The sequence below is a fragment of the Mirounga leonina genome, unplaced genomic scaffold (assembly GCF_011800145.1).
Source record: "Mirounga leonina isolate KUSES-001 unplaced genomic scaffold, KU_Mleo_1.0 Mir_174, whole genome shotgun sequence".
NCBI lineage: Eukaryota > Metazoa > Chordata > Mammalia > Carnivora > Phocidae > Mirounga > Mirounga leonina.
In genome coordinates, this window is record NW_023270451.1 from 58,017,473 (window position 1) to 58,038,630 (window position 21,158).

Below are 21,158 nucleotides of genomic sequence, written 5' to 3' on the forward strand. Positions count from 1 at the left end.
ATTAGTCTTGTATTTTCAGAAGCATTAAAGAAAAAGGGTTTTTTGGTGGTTGTTGTTGTTGTTGTTGTTGTTTTGAGACCTAAGCATTAAAGATTAGTTGTCAACACAGTCAAAGATAATTACCAGTCTTCTATTTCATACTAATTATCCTAAGAATTAAATTTAAATGCTAGATTCAGTTCTGTCCTTAGAAATATCTCCATGACAACAAAAAGGAACTTCTGATTTCTTAAAAAACATCGCTACAGGGGTATTTTGAGGGTTAAAGTGGTTACTCCATTATTTGGAATTCTAACAATAAGATAAAGTGAGGAATTAATGATAGAAAAGCATTCTTGGCATTTTATAGCAATAGGTATCCCTGCAGAGAAAGGGCTAATGATCAACAGAAAGGTATTTTCATCTGTGCTTTGGCCTCTGCTTAAAACCCCAGGTATCTCACTTTTCCCTACAGCCTTCCTGTCTTCTCTGGTTCATCCCATTTTCTACATGAAGCCACACTCATCCTAGCTCTGTGATCAAAAGTAGAACTCGCTGGCTCTGCTAGTAACATTTCCTCTGTGCCATCAGAAACTATTCAGATGTGGAGTCTTTCTCCTTAGGCACACTTAACTTCTGCAGCCAGGATTACTGAAACAAGGAGTATTTGGCAAGGCAAATATATTGTGAAATTTGTTTTAATGCTTTGACTCATGAGTGGCTCTTGAGAGCTCAGAGTTGAAGCTTTTTATTGGTATTTACTCTGGTGCTCCAAGACTGTAGCAGTTGAGTGTTTAAGAAGAGGTCAAGCAAATCGGATTCTGGCATTAGATAAAGCTCCTTGGAAACCGGACTGTTGTACTCTTTAGCTAGAATTCTCTGTTGCATTTTCTTTATGGAGAAATAATAGTACCTATCTTGTAGGATTATTGTGAGAAGTAAACAAAAAAACCATTTAAAGCTCTTAGCACAACGACTGGCTCAGTCACCATACATATAGTGCTCTCCAGACAAAAAGTCTGAACAGGGAATACGTTAAATCAATCTACCCAAGTTCCAGAGAGGCAAAGAGCTTCTTTATGAAAAGAGAGACAAAGGTTAATCCTTTCTGGGAAATGAACATTTGAATGGGCTTCAGATATTTGATGAAGTCAAAGATGATGACCTAGTAATTAGGAAGGGATTGCTTATTTATAAATATGGGGAAATGATATTAAAGAGAGCAAAAAGTTAGGAGATCTTATATCTTATTATGTAGCAGGTCTGAATAGATTGGAAGATATGAGAGAGGCAAAATGCAAATATTCATAGGAAGGTTCAGAGAGATGAATAATCTTCAATGAAGTGGAAAGCACAGAATGAGGCATAGAACAGAGTCCAGTTATTAAGAGAGGCTGTGGTTTGATTTTGTTTTTGACTTGTATGTGAGAAAAGGAGATTTTTTTTTTCATCTTTGTAGTTGGAAGTGATTGGCAACAATTAGGGAAATACGAAAAAAAATGGGAAAAACAAGTGGTGAGCACCTGAAGTGAGTCAAAATTGAAAAATTGGATAACTGAAATCTGGATAATTTGGGATAGAGGTGTTAAAAGTCTGATATCCTGATATTCTGCTTGTAACCCGCACCCAGCAGGGGAGGTAGGACTGGTAATTGAACTTCTTTCTACTTTGGCTACAAAAGTCACAGATAACTATTTGGCCCTACATTTAGGAATAACAACAGTTTCCATCCTTTCTCATCCTGACCAAATGACCTTTGATCCATCATTTAACTTCTGTGCAAATATAGCCACCCTCCTTAATGGAGATGTTTTGAAAGTGCTGTTTGGGATAGAACAAGTGTTAGAACAAAATGTCATGATGTTTAGCTTTTATGGAGGTATGTGGATTTAGTTAGTTTCTCTATCAACAACCCACTGTCTGGGAGCAAATTAGAGACTTTGGGAATCTTCCCAAATTTTTTCAAGCTACTTGACTCCTTGTGCTGAAGAAAAGATTTACAACTAGTTCCCCAAAATATTTTTATGTTGTGTGTGAGTTTGTTAGAGTACTAAGCATTTAATTACACCTGTAATTTTCATTCCCATTTTACAGATGAAAAAGTTGAGATAGAGGGAATGGTTATTTAATCATAATCTCACAGATCCCCATGTTTGTCCCATGATTTCACACCTATGGCAAATAAGCACACATTCAATGAAACATAAAAGGGTATTTGGGATGTTGGACAATTTCACAAAGGCAGTTTCAAGCCTAGGGCTGACCTCAGCCTCCTGCACCTCATATAGATACAAATTTATTGCCTATTTAAGAATAAAAGTCTGAACACTCCCAAACTCTCCTAAAGTCTTAGTGTTCATCTCTAATAGTCATTCTGACTTTCTCAAAAATTTTTTAAGATTTATTTATTTACTTGAGGGGGGTAGAGACAGAGGGAGAGGGAGAAGCAGGCGCCTCGCTGAGCAGGGCTTGATCCCTGGACCCTGAGATCATGACCTGAGCTAAAGGCAGACGCTTAACCAGCTGAGCTACTGAGGCACCCCAGTCATTCTGATTTTATCCCTGGACTTCATTATTAGTGGGTTCTAGCAGTAGAGAAGATGGAAATTATATAGCTGAGAAACATCCCAAATTAGAAATACCTGAAAACAAGAATGACAAAAGTCATCAAACCTCGTTTCCAAGGCATTGTTAAAGCCATCAGACCTTATTATAAAACCAGGTCAAGAAGTAGAACTTTATAATCCAAGAAATAACATCTGATTAGACAATGGTTTATAAAAACAACAGCCCGTTATTTTAAAGTACCTGAAGGCCTATTTTGACCTTAGGAGATCTATAAATATGGCTTAAGAGTAGCAAAGCTGGAATTGGATCCAGGTCCTCCAGACTCCCTGTCCACTCTCTATTCCATGACGTCAAGGAAAGCTGCCCAGTGGGGCAGGGCAGGTGAATAAAGTTAAAAAATAATCTGAAATCCTTGTAGCATAGGTGAGTTCTTCAGTTCTGGGAGAGTTTTGGCTCCTCCAGTTCCCAATACAATTGTGAGGATTTGTCTGCATGTGCTGGCTGATTGACCAAAAGATCTCCTTCCCTATACACCATTAAAAGATCATATGCGAAAGTCTGCCTTGGGGGTTCAGAGGAACTGCCTTCAAGACAGGAGATTAGGAGATGGTGTATTGATTTACAATGAGATAAACACTTGGGCCTTTAGTTCAAATACCCATGAGCTCTCTTAATCTGTTATTAGCATTATCATCCACATTTTCCACTTGTATTTAAACTGAGCTTGTTGGACTAAGTTCATTTGTGTTTTGTCTCTCAGGTTGTGGTTTCTCGATCAGGATCGTCAACCCCTCATGTGAATTTTCGCCTGGATTCCCACCCTGTGTCTCCAGAAGCAATTGTGGAGCACCCATTAAACCAAGATGGCTACACGCTGGTTGTCACTGGGAAGAAGGTAAGCCCTGTTCCCACAGGGAGGTTTTTCCTGAGTGGATTTTTACAGTATGTATCATGTGGTCCTTTTTAACTTCTCTCTTGGTCCTGGATTCACTCTCCTCTCTCAGATTTTTTCTTGAGTATTCCAGAGATTTTCTGAAACCAAGTTAAATTTTTATTCAGGAAGACTGGACCAAAGGGAGGTCTTCATTATGTGTACTTCTTTTGTCCTTTATTTCTCAATGAGAAAAACAAACATGCAGAATGAGAATTACGGACCTAAGGGCAGAACTCTAGTGCGGGCAGATAAGTCCTGAAATGTACATTGGAATCTGACACCAGCCAGTAATCCCTCTTCTCTGAGAGAAGGAGGTGCATCTTGATGCTAAATGATATGTAAACTTACTTAGAATTTCCCAGGGGTTCAAGTGTGTTTTCTAGCAGCTTAAATTATACTCTCTTGTTATTTTAAAATCGTCTCAGACAGACCAAAATGTCCCTACTAAATAAAACCTCTAACGCTGTATGACAGTCCTTGTGTTCCCTGGACAGTGATGGTAATGTTTATCACATATGCGCCAACAATAGAGGAAAGGAAGGAATTTGGTTTTTTTGTTTAAATCACTTTATCATTATTACATAATTTTCACACATAGGTGCTATCTCTGGTAGACTCTATACAATTAGATTCACATGTATCTTTGGTGTATTTAGTTTTCACTGAACAAACAAACAAAAAACCCCTCTGGAAGCTCTCTCCATCACTTTTCTTCACAGATCACCAAGATCCCACTGAATGGCTTAGGCTGTGAACATTTCCAGTCCTGCAGTCAGTGTCTCTCCGCCCCTCCCTTTGTGCAGTGCGGCTGGTGCCACGATAAATGTGTGCAATTAGAGGAATGCCCCACTGGAACATGGACTCAGGAGATCTGTCTGCCTACAATCTATGAGGTAAGAATCTGTCAGCTGTCACGTGTGTTTTTGGTAAACATAATCCCATTAATGAAAAAATTCTAAATTCAATGTATTCATTTAGCTGTGAGACATCAGCCGAAGCACCATCCTTCTCCAAGGTTTTCCTTCGGGGTGGCATTTGGGCGCATCACCCTGAGTCCTGGACCTGAAATATGTGCTTTACACTCACCAAGTAGTTCTCTCCTTGAGCACGTTGCTCTCCCTTAGTGCTCTGTTAATAGAAGAGTGGTGGCTGGTGAGCAACGATGCTCCCCATTTCCTCACCCTGGGTCCTTTTCCCTCCTGACCCATCTGACTCAGTGATTCCTCACCACCAACTTAATCAACCAGGTGCCCGGACATGAGCCTCCACCATGCACAGAGGTCTGCTCATGGCATAACCCAGAATCTTAAGCTGAACCAGGCAAGCTAGGGATGCCAGCCATGATGGGGCAGAGAGGACAGAAGATTTCTTCCTGTCTGGTGTATAGGTGGTGACTTTGTGTCATCACACAGAAGACTAGAGGTTACTTCCCAGGCCAGTGTAGGAGGCAGGTGGACAATGAACACCCACGGATGGGTACGTGCCTTCTCTCAAAGTTTCTGGAAGAACAGTACAGGTACAACTGATGACTAATACTAACATCTATACTCTGTGAGCCATTTCATTCTTTAATTCATTCCAAAAATATTTATTGACCGCATACCATACAGCAGCGCTCTTGTAGACACTAAGGAAACGTGGTCTGAACAAGAGGAAAGTGCCTCCTCCTATTAGGGAACTTAGCTTCTGGCAGTGAGCTCAGTCATGGCATTGTAGCCACGCTCTCCAACTCTCTGCTGCCTTATTTTTGGTGAAACAGATATTTGGTACTACGAAAATCTCCATGGCAATTTTTTTAAATGTCTCGATCCAAATACGTTTTTGCTTGAAAATAATTCCCTGGTGAGGACCCAGTATGTATTTTCCCTGCTCACATATAGAACAGTTGGACTTTAGTAAATGACTCTTGTGAAAGACTCAAGTTAAAGGTCTCGGTCACCTGGTTCAAGCCCAAGTAAACAAAGTATGCAAGTCAGAACAAGAACCGCCCCCCCAAGCGCATGGCTGTTTTCATTTAGTTACGGTTTGGGGCAAGATTTGTGCAGGGTGACTGGATTTTAAACCAAATCATTTTCTGTTAGGTGAAACACAGTTATTAAGACTTAGCTTGATCATCCAGGGAATAAACTAGAAGATAGTAAGAAAACAAACTTAAATCTATACTGTGGTATTATGTACCCTTTTTTTTTGGTTCAGTATATTTTTAAAACCACGTGCAAATTTATACTTTTTTAAACACAGCCTTGGCAATTTGAGACAGTAGAAATCTGAACTCAGCAATTCCATGAAAGAGATATGGGGAGAGTATATGTGGGGTGTGTGTATGTATGTGTATATACATGCAATTGAATCACAACAATTTCATTTCAAAAACAGCCAAAGTGGTGTTTTAAGTACAGAGCAGGTTGAGAGCCTATACAAAGGGGACATTTAATTTGACCAATGTACTCCCTTCTGTTACTCATGAAAGCCATATTAAAATGTTTTTTTTAAAACGACTAAATATTTTAGGATTTTCTGGAACCAGAGAATCTCTCTCCCTCTGCTCTCACCTTCCCGAACTCCAACTTTCTGTAGTTGGTGATCTTAAAAGGTTGCATTGCATCGTGCACAAGTCAGTGAGGTTTGGGCTGTATGGTTAGGAGGAAAGTAGTGCAGCTGAGTCCATAAATCCCTTTCGGTTCATAGTTGTTAGGAAGATTTCATGCTGCACTAGACCGTGACATTTAGCATTCTTGCTGCAAAAAATAAGACAGATTATTCATCTATTTCTTATCTGTCTTAAACACTATAGGCACAAAACCCAACTAGCGTATAGTTTCACTTTCCAGTAAATGTGAGTTAACCTGCTTTTCAAGGTACATGATGTTCAGTGGATGAAATTCTTTGCAATTCCACATAAGAGAGATTTCAGGATTGCAAGCCCGTTATTTTGTTTCAAACATGTTATCTGATCTCATACTTAAAGAGCAATGAGAAATGCTTCAGAAAAGGAAGAGCACTTTCCAATGCATTCTGAATTTATTAAGATAAAATTGTCATATCTTACAGGATTGAATCGGTCCCAGTGAAACAATAAAATGGTTTATTAATTGATTGGAAGACTCAGATAAGAAGCAACAGTGATATCTTATGGGGTGGGGCGGGGGGAGGGTGTCATTCAGGCTACCACCAATACATTTGTGACTTTTTAACTACTGAAGAGGCAAATTCTAATTTTCCGGGGGGGGGGGGGGGGGGGTTATTGTTGTTTTAGCGCTCTCATGTATTATCTTGGTGGGTTTTGAAAATGTGATCGTTTAAATCATTTTCACCTGCAAAAGGGTGCTAGTTGTTTGGTGGCTGTTTCTCCCGTGTCCGGACAGGTGGGAGACCTAGCCTCTGTGGCTTTATGCCGGACACTCATTTCCTTCCCACAGAGTTTCCCTGCCCTTCAGGATAACTCAGAGTTTGCCAGCTCATTGTTGGTTCTATCCGAGGGTGTGTTGTCCAAAACCACTTCCTTCCCTTTCCCCTGGAAGAGTGAACATTACCCCATAAGCTAAGGGGGAAATGTTCCAATGCCCTGCTCTAATATCTCAGCCCAGGGAGGAAAGCTGAGTTCAGCTGAACTTTTGAATCTTGACCAACCGACTAGTAAAGGTTTTATAATCTCCATTTCTGTTGCCAGCACACCAACTGAACAACTCTCAGTGTCTTTTCTCAAATCATCACCCAATCCATTTGCCTTATGTAGAAAGTGATGATGTATGTAGAGTGACAGACTTCAATTTTTACATAGAAAGGGGGGAACCTAGGCGGCAGGATCAGGCCAGCATCAGCCTTAGGCAGCTGTCTTCTATGGGAACCTCCTCCTGAAACAAGGGAGAGGCAGCTGTGTGGCTGCCTCAGGCTGAAGAGAGTCTGGGAGGTTTAGATGCCTTGCCCTCTCCTACTGGATTTCTAACATAATAATAAACAGGTATTTTTTTCTCGAGCAGTTCTCATTTGCCTAGACATGGACAAGGTAAGTTTTCATGGACGGCACAAGTGTGTAATGGATTTTATGGATAAAATAGCTATCATAAAAGCATTAAGCTAAGACTTTAAAAGGATTTGGTGGCAAGGGTAAGTTAAGACTTTGGTTTGCGATTGTTTACTTGGGATGTATGGGAATGTTTGCGAATGTGTATTTAGCTAAAACCCTTCTAAATTATGATAGAATTACTTTTAGACTTTTACTAACTGGCCTTTAGCAAACACCTTTACTGGTTTTTGAGTTGCCTCTATGGTGGTGCTATGTTTTCCCACCATTGTACTTTACAGCACAATTTACAATATGTCCCCCCCCCCAAAAGAGCATTTCCTTTCTCAATTGTGACAAAGCTGCCGAGGAGAAGCTTATTTTTAACTTGGAAATTTGTTTTGTTTTAATAGTTTTAGCCTAAGAACTGTTGTCTTATAGACTTCATAAGCACCTACTGCTATTTTATGTCACAGTTGCCAAAATTTTATTAATGAACTCAAATTTTACTTTCAACACACCAAAAGTAAGCCTGCAATAGAAAAATGAACCTATTTATTTAACACTGAACATGGGGGAGAAAAAAATCAGCCCTAGAAATGAGATGTAAAATAATGCCAAGAGAGATAATTAGAAACATTGCTACGATACAGATCACATTTGGGGCTCTTTCTGGTTTTTGTAATATCTATTTCTAATAGAAATAATATATTGTATGTATTTATTTAAAATTACATCATTTTTTAAAAGCTGGGTGTGTCAACTAACCAGCTGGTATATATTAAATGGTGACCATATTTAAAACCCCAAATCAGTAATAAATATGAATTAACAAGTATAAAGAAATAGATTCATTTATTCCTTTGTTAGTGCTTGGCACACAGTAGATGATTTGTAACGAATGATGAATGAGTGAATGGTAGATATATACTGAATACCTTCTATGTGTTTGGTATTATGATATCTGCTGAATGCAACACTGGATACCAAGAGGTATTTTTACTATGTGACTTTCTTTCTTCTCTAGGTGGGGAATACCATAGTTCACAAGACTGTAGCAAACACCCAGCTCATACATAGAACAAGACACATATTGATGCTTGACTTCTAGGGCCCATGAAAGATTTTTGATCAGAGTTTGATCAGAGGCCCATGAGTTATAATGAGAGTTACAAGAATGTGAAAGTCTGGACCCAAACTGTCTACTCCACCCTAGAAGATTACCAGATGAATTCACTTCAGAGTGGCCCAAGAAGGCCCTTCATTTCCACCCAGGCTGAATCTGCTCTCTGTCCCATCTCTGGATCTCCTGAAAACAACTTATTTTATCAGCACATCTTAGATAGTTTTAATATTTGTTCCAGCTTCTGTGAAATTTGTGACCCTTTTTCCTGCAGTGAAAATTCCATTTTTTAAGACAGTGGCAGAACAGGGGCGCCTGGGTGGCTCAGTTGGTTAAGCGACTGCCTTTGGCTCAGGTCATGATCCTGGAGTCCCAGGATCGAGTCCCGCATCGGGCTCCCTGCTCGGCAGGGAGTCTGCTTCTCCCTCTGACTCTCCTCCCTCTCATGCTCTCTGTCTCTCATTCTCTCTCTCTCAAATAAATAAATAAAATCTTTTAAAAAAAAAAAAGACAGTGGCAGAACAGAAAAATTCCAGAGTGAGGATACATGTTGTGTTTGTTTTGCACACAAACAGAAAATAATGTCTTGATGTTGTTTTTTTTTAAGTTCTCGGTTGTTCTTGTAGGTTTTCCCAACTAGTGCACCCTTGGAAGGAGGGACAATGCTGACTGTATGTGGCTGGGACTTCGGATTCAGGAGGAATAATAAATTTGATTTAAAGAAAACCAGAGTTCTCCTTGGAAATGAGAGCTGCACCTTGACCTTGAGTGAGAGCACAACAAATATGTAAGGATCTTTAAATGTTTTTCTAGGGTATGGTTGGAAAACAAGTTGTGTTTTAGAATGAATGCTTATAAAGACTGTCCCAAAAGTCCATGTCTTGAATTAGAAAGAGTCTTGGCCCTCTAACATCCCTTGTGGAACTGTTTTGTTTTTAATCCTATTTACTTATCAGGATTAAAAAAGGAAAAAGGTGACATTACCTAGTTAAAGAAAAGAAGAATCCAGCATCTGGGAGTTTTTCAAAAATTTTTGTAACATTTCTTCAGAAGTTGTTGGATAGATTTGAAAGAACAGCACTGGTTGGACTTGCTCCATCTTTAAAGTGTTCAAATATAGAGTCTCCAATGGCTTTTTCTATAAAAATCAGTAAACAGCTCAATAAAGACCCTCTCTTCTAAATTCACTTTCTAAACCTCAGAAATGTAGTAAAGCAGCTCAGTCACATTTTTGAGACTTGTTTCTTTCTTTCTTTCTTTCTTTCTTTTTTTTTTATCCACTTAAATTTATATTCAGCTGATATTTATTGGTATTATAATATAAGAAGTGTATCTCATTTAGTCATTCATCCCAGGAGATAACAATACTATACTGATTTTACAAAGGTGGTGTCTGAAGTTCAGAAAGGTGGAGTCTAGAGGGACGCCTGGGTAGCTCAGTCAGTTGAGCATTGCCTTCAGCTCAGGTCATGATCCCAGGGTCCTGGGATCGAGTTCCACATGGGGCTCCTTGCTCTCAGGGAGCCTGCTTCTCCCTCTACCTGCCACTCTCCCTGCTTGTGCTCTCGCTGTGACAAATAAATAAATAAATCTTAAAAAAAAAAAGGGTGGAGTGTAGTTTAGCAGAGGCAATCCAGAGAGTAAGAGCTTAACAGGCCTTCAGACTCAACTCTCCTGATCCAAGATGTGTGCTTGTTCCACCATTTCCTCCATGCACCTTCTATCAAATGTAAAATCCCATAATGAATGGAGAATCCAGAAATGTTTAGTTATCATGTAGTAATAAGAACCAAACATTTCAAGTTTTATGGTTGAACCACTTCTATCAAGTGGTTATTTTATACCTTGTAGAATTCCTTCCAAGATCACACAGAGGTATAAATGTACTCATTTACTGAGACCAAAACATCAATTAATGTTGTACTTGTTTAGGCTAATGGGAAAACAAATTCTTTCTAGAAATCTCCCTTGTAAGTTCTTATTCATTGCTTTATATATTAGAGCCTGTAAAAGTAAAACATAATTCATTCTCTTCTTTAAAAAGTTGCTTAACAAAACAAATCACATTTATACTTTTTCAGGACTGTAAGATTATTAATTCAAAAATAATTCTATGGAAAGTCTGTCACAATTTCACTATTTTTAAGGTAATTTAATAAACACATGACACGTGTAACCACAGAAATATACCTGTTGACATATTTTAATGAAGAAATTTAGTTTATAATTAGCCCATTGTTTCATATGGTATTGAAATATTTCTTTATCTTATGTATGCCAAACATTATGCTAACAATTTTAGAGGTTTAGACTTAGATTATTATGAATTTTTCAATTGGTGAGGTCAATATTGATGAGGTTTAACAGTTCCTGTGTTGTCTATGTGAAGTGTAATAGTATAGAAATGGAAATATATGATTTTTAGCCCTAATGCTTACCACAAAACTCTGCTTGCTATTCAGAGTAGCCAGCTCACAATTTATGGTTAATGATCCTCCACATAAAACAGCCAAACCAGAAAATGCCTTTGGATTTGCAACATATTAAACTTTGGGTTTTTTTCAGGCTGAAATGCACAGTTGGTCCTGCAGTGAATGAGCATTTCAATATATCCATAATTATTGCAAATGGTCGAGGGACAGCACAATATAATACCTTTTCCTATGTGGTAAGTTTAAGCACTACTGTTCTCAAGAACTAGGATATTTGTTACTTAATCTATTTAGAGTCATAAAATTAACAAGTTACTTTGTTTTGTTTTGTTTTTATTTCCTATTCAGGATCCTATAATAACAAGTATTTCTCCAAGTTATGGTCCTAAGACTGGTGGCACCTTGCTTACTTTAACTGGAAAGTACCTAAACAGTGGGAATTCTAGACACATTTCAATTGGTGGGAAAACATGTACTTTAAAAAGGTGTTGTAAATTTATTTTTTGTTGCATCAGTCAAGTAGGATTAGTATCTATACCTAACAAATCAAGAAAAGATTGTTCTTTTTGTGTGTGTGTGGAGGAAAATCAAGATGTATATTATTTACTCCCCTACGGACAAAACTTCCTCCTTCCTATATCCATCTACCCTTTTGCTGCTTTTTCTACCCTTCCCTTATGTTTATTAATTCCACTTTTTAAGTTTCATCTTCCCATCTACCTTCTCTAATGTTACATCTAGTATCCTGGCTATGCTGTGAGCTGTGAGATCTGGTAATTGACAATAAATTAAACATTTCCAACAAGATTTACAATTAGGCTAAATCACTTTGGGGATGTAAGAAACATGGGGAAGATTGGGTCTAGAGGGAAGTTAAGTTTCTGATTCTTAGAGGTGAAAGAGCTCAGTTTAATCAAGTACCAAAAAGATACTTTAAAAATTGCTTAAAATCCCAAAGTTTTGAAGTCATAGATGGCTTGTCTACAACAAGACTAAGTTTGGGATCCAGTCAAATGTAAATAGGCTACATTAGAAAGCGCTTTTTTCTAAACACATCTGGAAATTCTCATTTAGGAGCCACTGAGTGATATACTTTTGATTTATGCATATAATTCTAAAATATGTGTATCTAATAGCTAAGGTCAGTTTTCTTAATTTTTTTGTTCAGTGTGTCAGATAGTATTCTCGAATGTTATACTCCAGCTCAAACCACTCCAACTGAGTTTCCTATTAAATTGAAAATTGACTTAGCCAACCGAGAGATGAACAGCTTCAGTTACCAGGAAGACCCCATTGTCTATGCAATTCATCCAACCAGATCTTTTATTAGGTAAGTAAAAGCTTCTGATGGGTATAAGAAAATAATGAACATAAGAATGATGTGTCTGTCAAATAGTCAAGAGGAATTGCAGTTTTATCTCTAGCTTTAATGCTGTTGCATTTCTTTTAAAAACCGCCTTTCTAATTCAGGAGTGAAAACTACATTCAGGTTCTGAGTACAATTTGACTTTATCATTGCTAGGTTCATGCCAAGAAACATTTTATCCTACTCTATTACATTTTAAATGGATTTCAGTGCAACAGTTTAATGTGGCACCATAGTATTTATGCACTTATATTATGTACACGTTAAGTCTGTACTAACTTTAGTGGCCGAAAGTGGAATTACCTTTTTTCCCTCCATTCTTCAGTGTATTTTTGCTCTGCCTGCTTTAGACACAGCTTTTCCCCATATCAGACTCCCTTTGAATCAGTATTTCATTGTGCCCAGTTCAGTCTGCCTTGTTTCCATTAATTCTAACAGTAGTTAAGTTCATTTTACTTGGATTTTTTTAAAAGAGAAAAAAAATGTTTCTTTTGCATATTTTGTGAGTAAAAAAAAAATACATTTCTTCAACTTACAAAATAGGAATTTTAAAACATATTTCCAAGTTCAATAAGTTGTTTCCAAAGAAGAGTTACCACTGAACTTCCATTTGACTTGGCTTTGACTATAAATTGCAGTCACTACATGTGATGTAATTTAACTTCTTTCTTAAAATACTTGGTAGAAAAAGGACCTCTCCATATTGCTGTTTTTCTATTTTATTTTGCCAGTGGTGGGAGCACAATAACAGCTGTTGGGAAAAACCTGCATTCAGTTAGTGTCCTGAGGATGGTCATAAATGTACAGGAAGCAAGAAGGAATTTTACAGTGGTAAGTCCTTTGAGAGATAGTTGTACTTAAGACCCTGCATCTCTGCCTTTACCACTGGCTTTCAGGGTACATAGGACATTTGGGGTTTGCTTTTAATTTTGCTAGTTACCTTCCTTGCAGCACAGATCAAGTAGTATATTTTATACAATAACTAAAATTATCTTGCCTCAGGCTAACATTATAAAATGCACACACACACACACACAAAATGCTAGACACAAAAGATGATTACCAACTTGAGGCAGTGTTTTTAAAGATAGTCGGTACAGATAGAAACTACATCATTCCCTGTCTTAGTTGAGGATCCTATAACAAAAATACCATGGACTGGGTGGCTTAAACAACAAACATTTATTTCTCGCAGTTCTGAAGGCTGGGAAGTGTAAGATCAAGGTGCCAGCAGATCCAGGTGTCTGGTGAGGGTACTGTTTCTGGTTTGCAGAAGACCACCTTCCCTCATTGTATCCTCACATGGCAGAAAGAAAAAGAGGAAGCAAGCTCTCTTGTGTCTCTTCTTATTTTTTTGTTAAAGATTTATTTACTTATTCATTTGAGAGAGAGCACTTGCGCATGAGCAGGGGGAGGGGAAGGAGGAAGAAGGAGGGGCAGAGGGGGAGGGCAATCCCTGCTAAGTGGGGAGCCCAATACAGGCTCAATCCCAGGACCCTGGGATCATGACCTGAGCCAAAGTCAGATGCTTAACCGACTGAGCCATCCAGGCGCCCCTTGAATCTCTTCTTATAAGGGCACTAACTCCTTCATAAGAACTCCACTCTCATAACCTCATTACCTTCCCAAGGCCCCATCTCCCACCATCATGCTGAGGATTAGGGTTACAACATGTGATTTAGGGAGGGGCACAAACATTCAGTCCATAGAATTCCTCTCTTCCTTTTTTTAATGCACCAAAGAACATTGCCCTTTTGCTCTAATCTTGCAACAGCATCTTTGTCTTTCTAAGTGGCAGGCACACATACGTTCTTACATCCCGGTGTAAGAATGGTGTTGTTACTGTTCTTCTTGTCCCTTTGTTAGCATATTATCAAGTAATGAGAAAGAGCATTAGAAGACTGATGTCCTGGAGTGTATGTTTGGTATTTCTCCACCTTCCCTTCTTTTATTTGCAAAGTCAATCAAAATTAAATGAAGGCGTCCTTAAAAGTGATTGATCTAACAATTTATATAGATCACATTGAAATGATAGTTTTAGTTTAGACTTTAGGAAGGTTGGAGTTATTTACAAGGATTTCATATTTTTGTTGATGTTTTTCTCTAATATAAAATACCATAATCTAGTTGGACTTGTGCACTCAACTAAAAATGAAAGTTCTAAGTACCCACCCCCCCCAAAGCAGGGTCTTGATTGGGCAGGTGACAGATTGAATTACAGCACTTTCTTTTAGATTCTCCATCCAATATTTCTTGAAGACTAAGGCCACAGTGTTCTTTAATTACAAAAACCAATTTGGGGCTAAAAATGTCAAGCCAAATCACCAAACAATAAGGTCATCTCCAATGAGATTTCTCTTGACCTTCTCAATCAGCCACATTGCATCACCTCTAAAGAGTATTATTAGATTTTTATCATATTCCTGAGAGATTGTACTCTAGGGAGTCACCGTATGAAGTAGAGAGCTTTAAAACCAATCCCCGCACATGGCCACAAATAAAGTTAGAATACCACTGCTATTAATTTAAAGAGCATCACTTCTCCACAGCCAAACAGAACAATTTTTCATTAACCAAATAAGAATACCCTTTTTGGTGTTGGCATGTGACTCTTTAGAAATCTGAGGAATTATTAGTTTATCTAATTCTCGCTGAGCCTAGGTTTTAAAATTAATAGCTAAATTTCCTTCTCCCTCACCAGCATTATAATGACATGTAGATGCCTTTTGGCTTTATTCATTCATTTGTAATCAAACATTTATTTAAAAACCTCCTAGATGTGAGACATAAGAGTTCCATAACCCAAGGAAGATTCAAACAATGATAGAAGATAAAAATCTTATCTCTACATATCTGGAAATGTAAACTTCTCTTGTTTTAGCCACAAACTTAATATCACAATAGAAGTATGCATTAGAATTGGGCAAGAATGAAGAATTCTATTTGACTATTGTTTGTGAGAACTACCTCATAAAGAAATGTGTGTTCCTTCCACGTTCCTTGGTGCTTACAGAATTTGAAGCTGACCATGATGAATTGAACCCATTTATTATTTAACAAATAAAAACTCTTGGCCAGGTCTGATTTAGATATACTGATCCAGCCATGATAACTTTTAAGTCCAGCAAACTCTAAACTTTTAAAATAAAAATACTAAAAAAATAATAAAATAAAAATACACCATCTTAACAAAATTAATATTAATTAATACACATGATGGCCCATAAGCCAGCAGTTTATTGTATAGTTTTCAAATTTCTTATTGTTAATAAAGAATTATTGTACTCACAATAAAACTGTTCATTTCCATTTTTCAAGATGATAATAAATAGCTTTTGGCATTATAATATGAATTTTATATAAAACTAATATTTTATTTATATTATATCTATGTATCTGTTTTCTTTATCTGCTTACAACATGCATTTTAAAATGTAGGATAAGGTTTTAAATTATTTTTAGAAGAAAATATCAAATACCCAATTTTGCTTGTGCTTTTTATGTATATCCTGAGTCCTTTTTCTATTGTGGGCATAAGTAATTGTTTTATCTCCAGCTCTACTTGTCAAAGAAAAGGAAATCTAAGGATGTTGTTGCTTGTTTGTCTTTTCCTTGGGGGAAAAAATGCAACCATTTAACCTTAAATGTGCCACTTTGTGTTGCTGGTTTAGTCTAAGCACAATCAAGAGGAAACCACATTTTCCAAACTTCCATACATCAGAATTCCAAAGGGGAAGATTTGAAATGAGAGATAAAAGCACATGAAATAATAATAGCAGACCCTTTGTAAAATAGCGTAAGAAAAGATCTACCGATATAGAATATAGAGTGAGCAAGAAGCCATAGAGTGTGGGAGTTAAGGCAGTGAATTCAAGCCAATGGCCTAGGATTATGTTCCCTACTCTGCCATTCAGAGCTGTGACCTGGTCTGATGACATTAGCTCAAAAAGCTTAGTTTCTTCATCTGTAAAATGTGGGTAAAATCGTAGCACCTATCTCTTAGGACTGTTGTGAGGATGAAATGAGACCAGCCTATAAAGTATTTTGCACAGAACCTGGCACTCAGAAGCTGATAGCCTGAAACACACTAACAAGATGACCTGACTACAGAGCTACTTACGATGTCATCAGTATGGTGCTCGGTAGTTGGCAAAGCACTTACCATGCGGTACCACACACTGTGAATAACATTTTAATCTTAATTCGGGATTGAGGACACTGAGTCTCCTACTAAGGGCTTCGCGTGGATTCTCACAACTTATTTTAAAGGTACGATGTGAATCAAGGACTTCTAACCACACAAAGTCCAGCTCTCATTCTGCCCTTGGTATTTCATACACAAAGAGGCAGTCCCTCCAGGTGACTGTCCTGTTATCTTAAGGAAAATAACAGTGATGGAGGGACAGCCAGCTTCAGTTTGACCAGTATAGCTTATTCCAGGCCAGTGAAGCTCCGTGTTCCTTTAAAGATTGTGTTGTTTGGATGATTTTGCATCTATCATGTTACCAGAAATGTGTTCTTCAACATTAGTAAATTAAATGCAGATTTTTTTCAAAAATTATATATTTTTAATTGTCTAAAACAGTGAACTGTGGAAGTTGCTGTTGATGTTGTCAAGCTATCTTCTGTCTAAAGTGGATAATTGTGTCTTACTATAGGCATGTCAACATCGCTCTAGCTCAGAGATAATCTGCTGTACAACTCCTTCACTGCAACAGCTGAATCTGCACCTCCCTCTGAAAACCAAAGCCTTTTTCATGTTAGATGGGATCCATTCCAAATACTTTGATCTCATTTATGTACATAATCCCGTGTTTAAGCCTTTTGAAAAGCCAGTGATGATCTCAATAGGCAATGAAAATGTACTAGAAATTAAGGTAAGAAATGCTTAAAAATGCTCTCTGAAATCATCACTTGAACTTAATTGACTTCATAGCTGTATGAATAGAACTGTTGTACTGGGTCATTATCTTACACTACATCAGCAAATATCTAAGCTCTGAAAAACAAATCTTTTTGGCCTAGACTAAAAGTTAAGTATAATCATGGACTTCTTTTTAATGAAGCATTTAAAAATTCTTGTGTGTGTATTAATAAGTAGCAAATGTGGGACACAATCTATTAAATAGGCTGCCTGTAATGCATTATCCTCCTGCTGTTATACATTTCCCTGGACACCTAAATGTGCTCGTTATAAGATAAAAGGTAAGAACCATGAAAGTAAACGCATCAGTTGTAGTTCTGTACTTCCGTGAAATACTTGGAATTTTGTATCTGAGTATGGTCATCTCTAAGCTGATTTCTAAATGGAGCTGGATTTCCTCTACTGTAGGAATATAGCAGCCTCTAAATGTAATTCAATTGGAGAAACAAATTATCTTTTCTAACCCAGCCTGTTGCAAACAAAGAACACTATAAAACACAGAGAGGTTAAGTGGTTTGACAAGTGATGGAACAGTGGCAAAACAAAGACTAGAGTACAGCTCTCTTACATCACTTCAGTCATCTTTACTTCAAGTAGTAATAAAATGGCAAAATGATCAAGACTTTATTGGTAGCCCCAAAAAGGTACCCTTCACCATGTTGTTTTAGACATTCAGAATTTTTCCCCTGAAAGATAGCCTGGATGCCAATATGAACAAATACAAAGTAATAGGATAGTCCTTTTTTAGATATAAGTTCCTGTAGATCCTCTCCATCTAAGTAACAGTACATTTCTACTGAAGTTTTTCTGCTTTTTCAACAAGATTTTATCTACAGCCAAATTCATGCACACGTTCATACTCATATAAGTTTACTAACCTCGAATTGTGTTTTGTACAATAATTAAGCAAGCCCAGCATGAAATTAAATGGAAGCCTGCTTCAGTGAACAGCATGTTTACCACAGCAAAGTTCTTTCATCTGCTACTTTAATTAGTTTTAGAAAAGGAGAAAGAGCTTTTATCACTTCTTTTTTTTTTCAATAAAACTAATCTAGTGTGACCTTTTGCTTTCAACAATTACTGTGTTTGCCATTTGAAAGATTCCATTTGGTTTTTCTTGATGAAAACAAAGGTTTATTTGCAAATATTTTTATGCCCAAACTCTATTTTTCTGTTCCTCTACCTCTGATGGAAGGATTAGAAATAAATGGTTCTTTATCTACCCTTCCAAGCAGTCTTATATAGAAGAGAAAACTTCTTTTTCTGTAAATTAAATACCCATTATTCAATGTCCTACAAAATTGTTGGACCTAGAAAAACATGATTTGACATCATCCTTAGCCTTTCAGTGCTGTTCCCAACATGGCCCAAGGGGTCTCTGGAAATAGACACAAAACACTTTCTTTTTTTCCTCTACATACAAAATGACTCTTTTCTCTAACAAGGATATAACATCTGTCATCTCACAGAGTGGCAGTTTGGGGAGAAAAAGGATGATTTAGAGGGATTATTTTGGTATCATCATTCAATCTCCCATAGTCCATTTGCTTTATATATAAGAGGAAATATAAGGTGTAAGGAAAGATTGTGTGACAGCTCTTTAACCCTTTATCAGTTTCTAAAGTGGATCACATTAAAACCTCTGTCTCTCTTGGGACAGAAACAAAGGAAAGCAAAGCATGAGAAAAGAAAAGAAAGAAAAGGCCTCTTCCAGACATGCAGTGGACTGTTTTTATCAAAAGAAAGGATGCCATTTTATTTCATGTTGTGCTTGTCCAATTACGGTTCAAAACATGAGTGTGAAGTAGGTTGTATTCCATCAGTGAAAGCTATGGAGAGAATTATGTGTTTAGAGAGAGAGTTGCTCCTTATTGCCAGGAGGAGTTCATGGTCCTCAAGCAGCCATGCATACAGGAATTCCCTGGCTAAAAAGAGATTGTGAGGGGCACCTCAGTGGCTCAGTCGTTAAGCGTCTGCCTTAGGCTCAGGTCATGATCCCAGGCTCCTGGGATCGAGCCCCGCATCGGGTTCCCTGCCCCGCGGGAAGCCTGCTTCTCCCTCTCCCACTCCCCCTGCTTGTGTTCCCTCTCTCGCTGTGTCTCTCTCTCTGTCAAATAAATAAAATCTTTAAAATAAAAATAAAATAAAATAAAATAGAGATTGTGATAGTCTCCAGCCCTAGTTGCGAGAATTGCCTCAGTCAGCAGTATACCATGACCAAGAGGGTCAGCCAAGTTTGGATCAAGAGAATGTAAAAGAGACCAAGGATCAATCATTCCTCAGAATGAACCAGAAATCCCATCGATGTGGGAGGTAGTTTATGGCCAAGGTTCCAAGTTAGTCAGGACCAATTGTGGATAGTGGTCATCAAAAATAGACATCTCCTTTGGAGTACACATCAGGGCACCATGTTTATGTCAACAGCAGCTCACATTTTTGTGGAAGATTAGTTAACATAGTACTTTTTTTTTTTTTTTTTAAGATTTTATTTATTTATGTGGGACTCGATCCCAGGACCCTGGGATCATGACCTGAGCCGAAGGCAGATGCTTAACGACTGAGCCACCCAGGCGCCCAATATAGTACTTTGATATATATTATTTTGTTTCAGACTCAGACCTGTGCAGTTTAGAGGTCCAGTAATGATTATCCCCACTTACAGATAAGTAAACATAGGTTTAGAAAGCTTAGGTGATTTGTCTTTTCCCTAATTATCTTATTATGTGACTTTCTGTGCATGAGCATATTTTATGGAAAGTAGAGAAGTACAATATGTAATGCTGTAACAAAGACTGCCTGACACTGACCTGGTGATTTATGTTATTTTGGAGCAAATTTATGTATATGGTCATAGAGATGCTTCAGAGGTCCAGTCTGGAGAAGTCAGCTAAACCAGGAAAAGGGGACGGGAAGATCAGCAGTTTCACAGTGCCCCAACTAACCAATGAAGAAACCATTTTAATTTTAGTTCATGCAGCTTTTCCCAAATTACCAGGAAATTTCTGCAAATGCCTATTAACATCCTGTGGAAATCAGTTTTGAAGGCTTCTGTGAAGGTTCTTTTGCCTACTCTCTAAACTGAGGGGCTCCTATCCTCTGGAGGAAGTATAAATCTCCCCCTCCTGACCCTATCACCACCAGCTCGCTGACTTTCTGCTTGCCAACCTCCCTGGACTGTTGCCTCTCTGGGTCCTCTGCCAACTTGCACCTCACTGCTCTAGCTGCTTTCCAACTCAATCTTGTGGCCACCTGGATATATGAAATCTTGTAAGATCCCTCCCTCTACATATAATGCTATTTTTGAAATTCTCCCTACTGCCACCATCCACTGTGTTCTGTAACCAGCTCAGACATGGGTCCCCAGGTCTGAATCCTAGATAGAAACACTGTGTCACACCTGGCCAGAGTTGGAGATGAAAGGAATAAGGGACATCCTAACATAACACATGAGGAGTAATAAGTTTTCACTTTAGAAATATATTTATTGGGGCGCCTGGCTGGCTCAGTCATTAAGCATCTGCCTTCAGCTCAGGTCATGATCCAGGGGTCCTGGGATCGAGCCCCACATTGGGCTCCCTGCTCGGTGGGAAGCCTGCTTCTCCCTCTCCTGCTCCCCCTGCTTGTGTTCCCCTCTCGCTGTGTATCTCTCTGTCAAATAAATAAATAAAATCTTTTTTAAAAAAAAGAAAAGAAATATATTTATTTTAATAGTATAGTGAAAAGAAAAACCTCTGTTCGTCTTTATCTTCTCAGTAACTAGAATTGTGTCTAACACACAGTAGATCAAATGGAATTTGATTTGCTTCATGACCTAGTCCCTTCTTGAACC

At 38.0% G+C, this 21,158-nt stretch overlaps 1 protein-coding gene across 2 annotated transcripts in view; it reads left to right on the forward strand.

Moving 5' to 3' along the window:
• MET (MET proto-oncogene, receptor tyrosine kinase) overlaps nucleotides 1-21,158 on the forward strand; it is a 116,622-nt gene that overhangs the window by 66,310 nt on the left and 29,154 nt on the right. For both annotated transcript variants that reach the window (XM_035020973.1, XM_035020974.1), the window contains 8 exons: nucleotides 3,308-3,442; nucleotides 4,201-4,374; nucleotides 9,234-9,394; nucleotides 11,173-11,275; nucleotides 11,388-11,524; nucleotides 12,208-12,369; nucleotides 13,137-13,236; nucleotides 17,064-17,282. In XM_035020973.1, coding sequence (XP_034876864.1) covers nucleotides 3,308-3,442; nucleotides 4,201-4,374; nucleotides 9,234-9,394; nucleotides 11,173-11,275; nucleotides 11,388-11,524; nucleotides 12,208-12,369; nucleotides 13,137-13,236; nucleotides 17,064-17,282 — 1,191 coding nt within the window. The remainder of the gene's footprint in view (nucleotides 1-3,307; nucleotides 3,443-4,200; nucleotides 4,375-9,233; nucleotides 9,395-11,172; nucleotides 11,276-11,387; nucleotides 11,525-12,207; nucleotides 12,370-13,136; nucleotides 13,237-17,063; nucleotides 17,283-21,158) is intronic.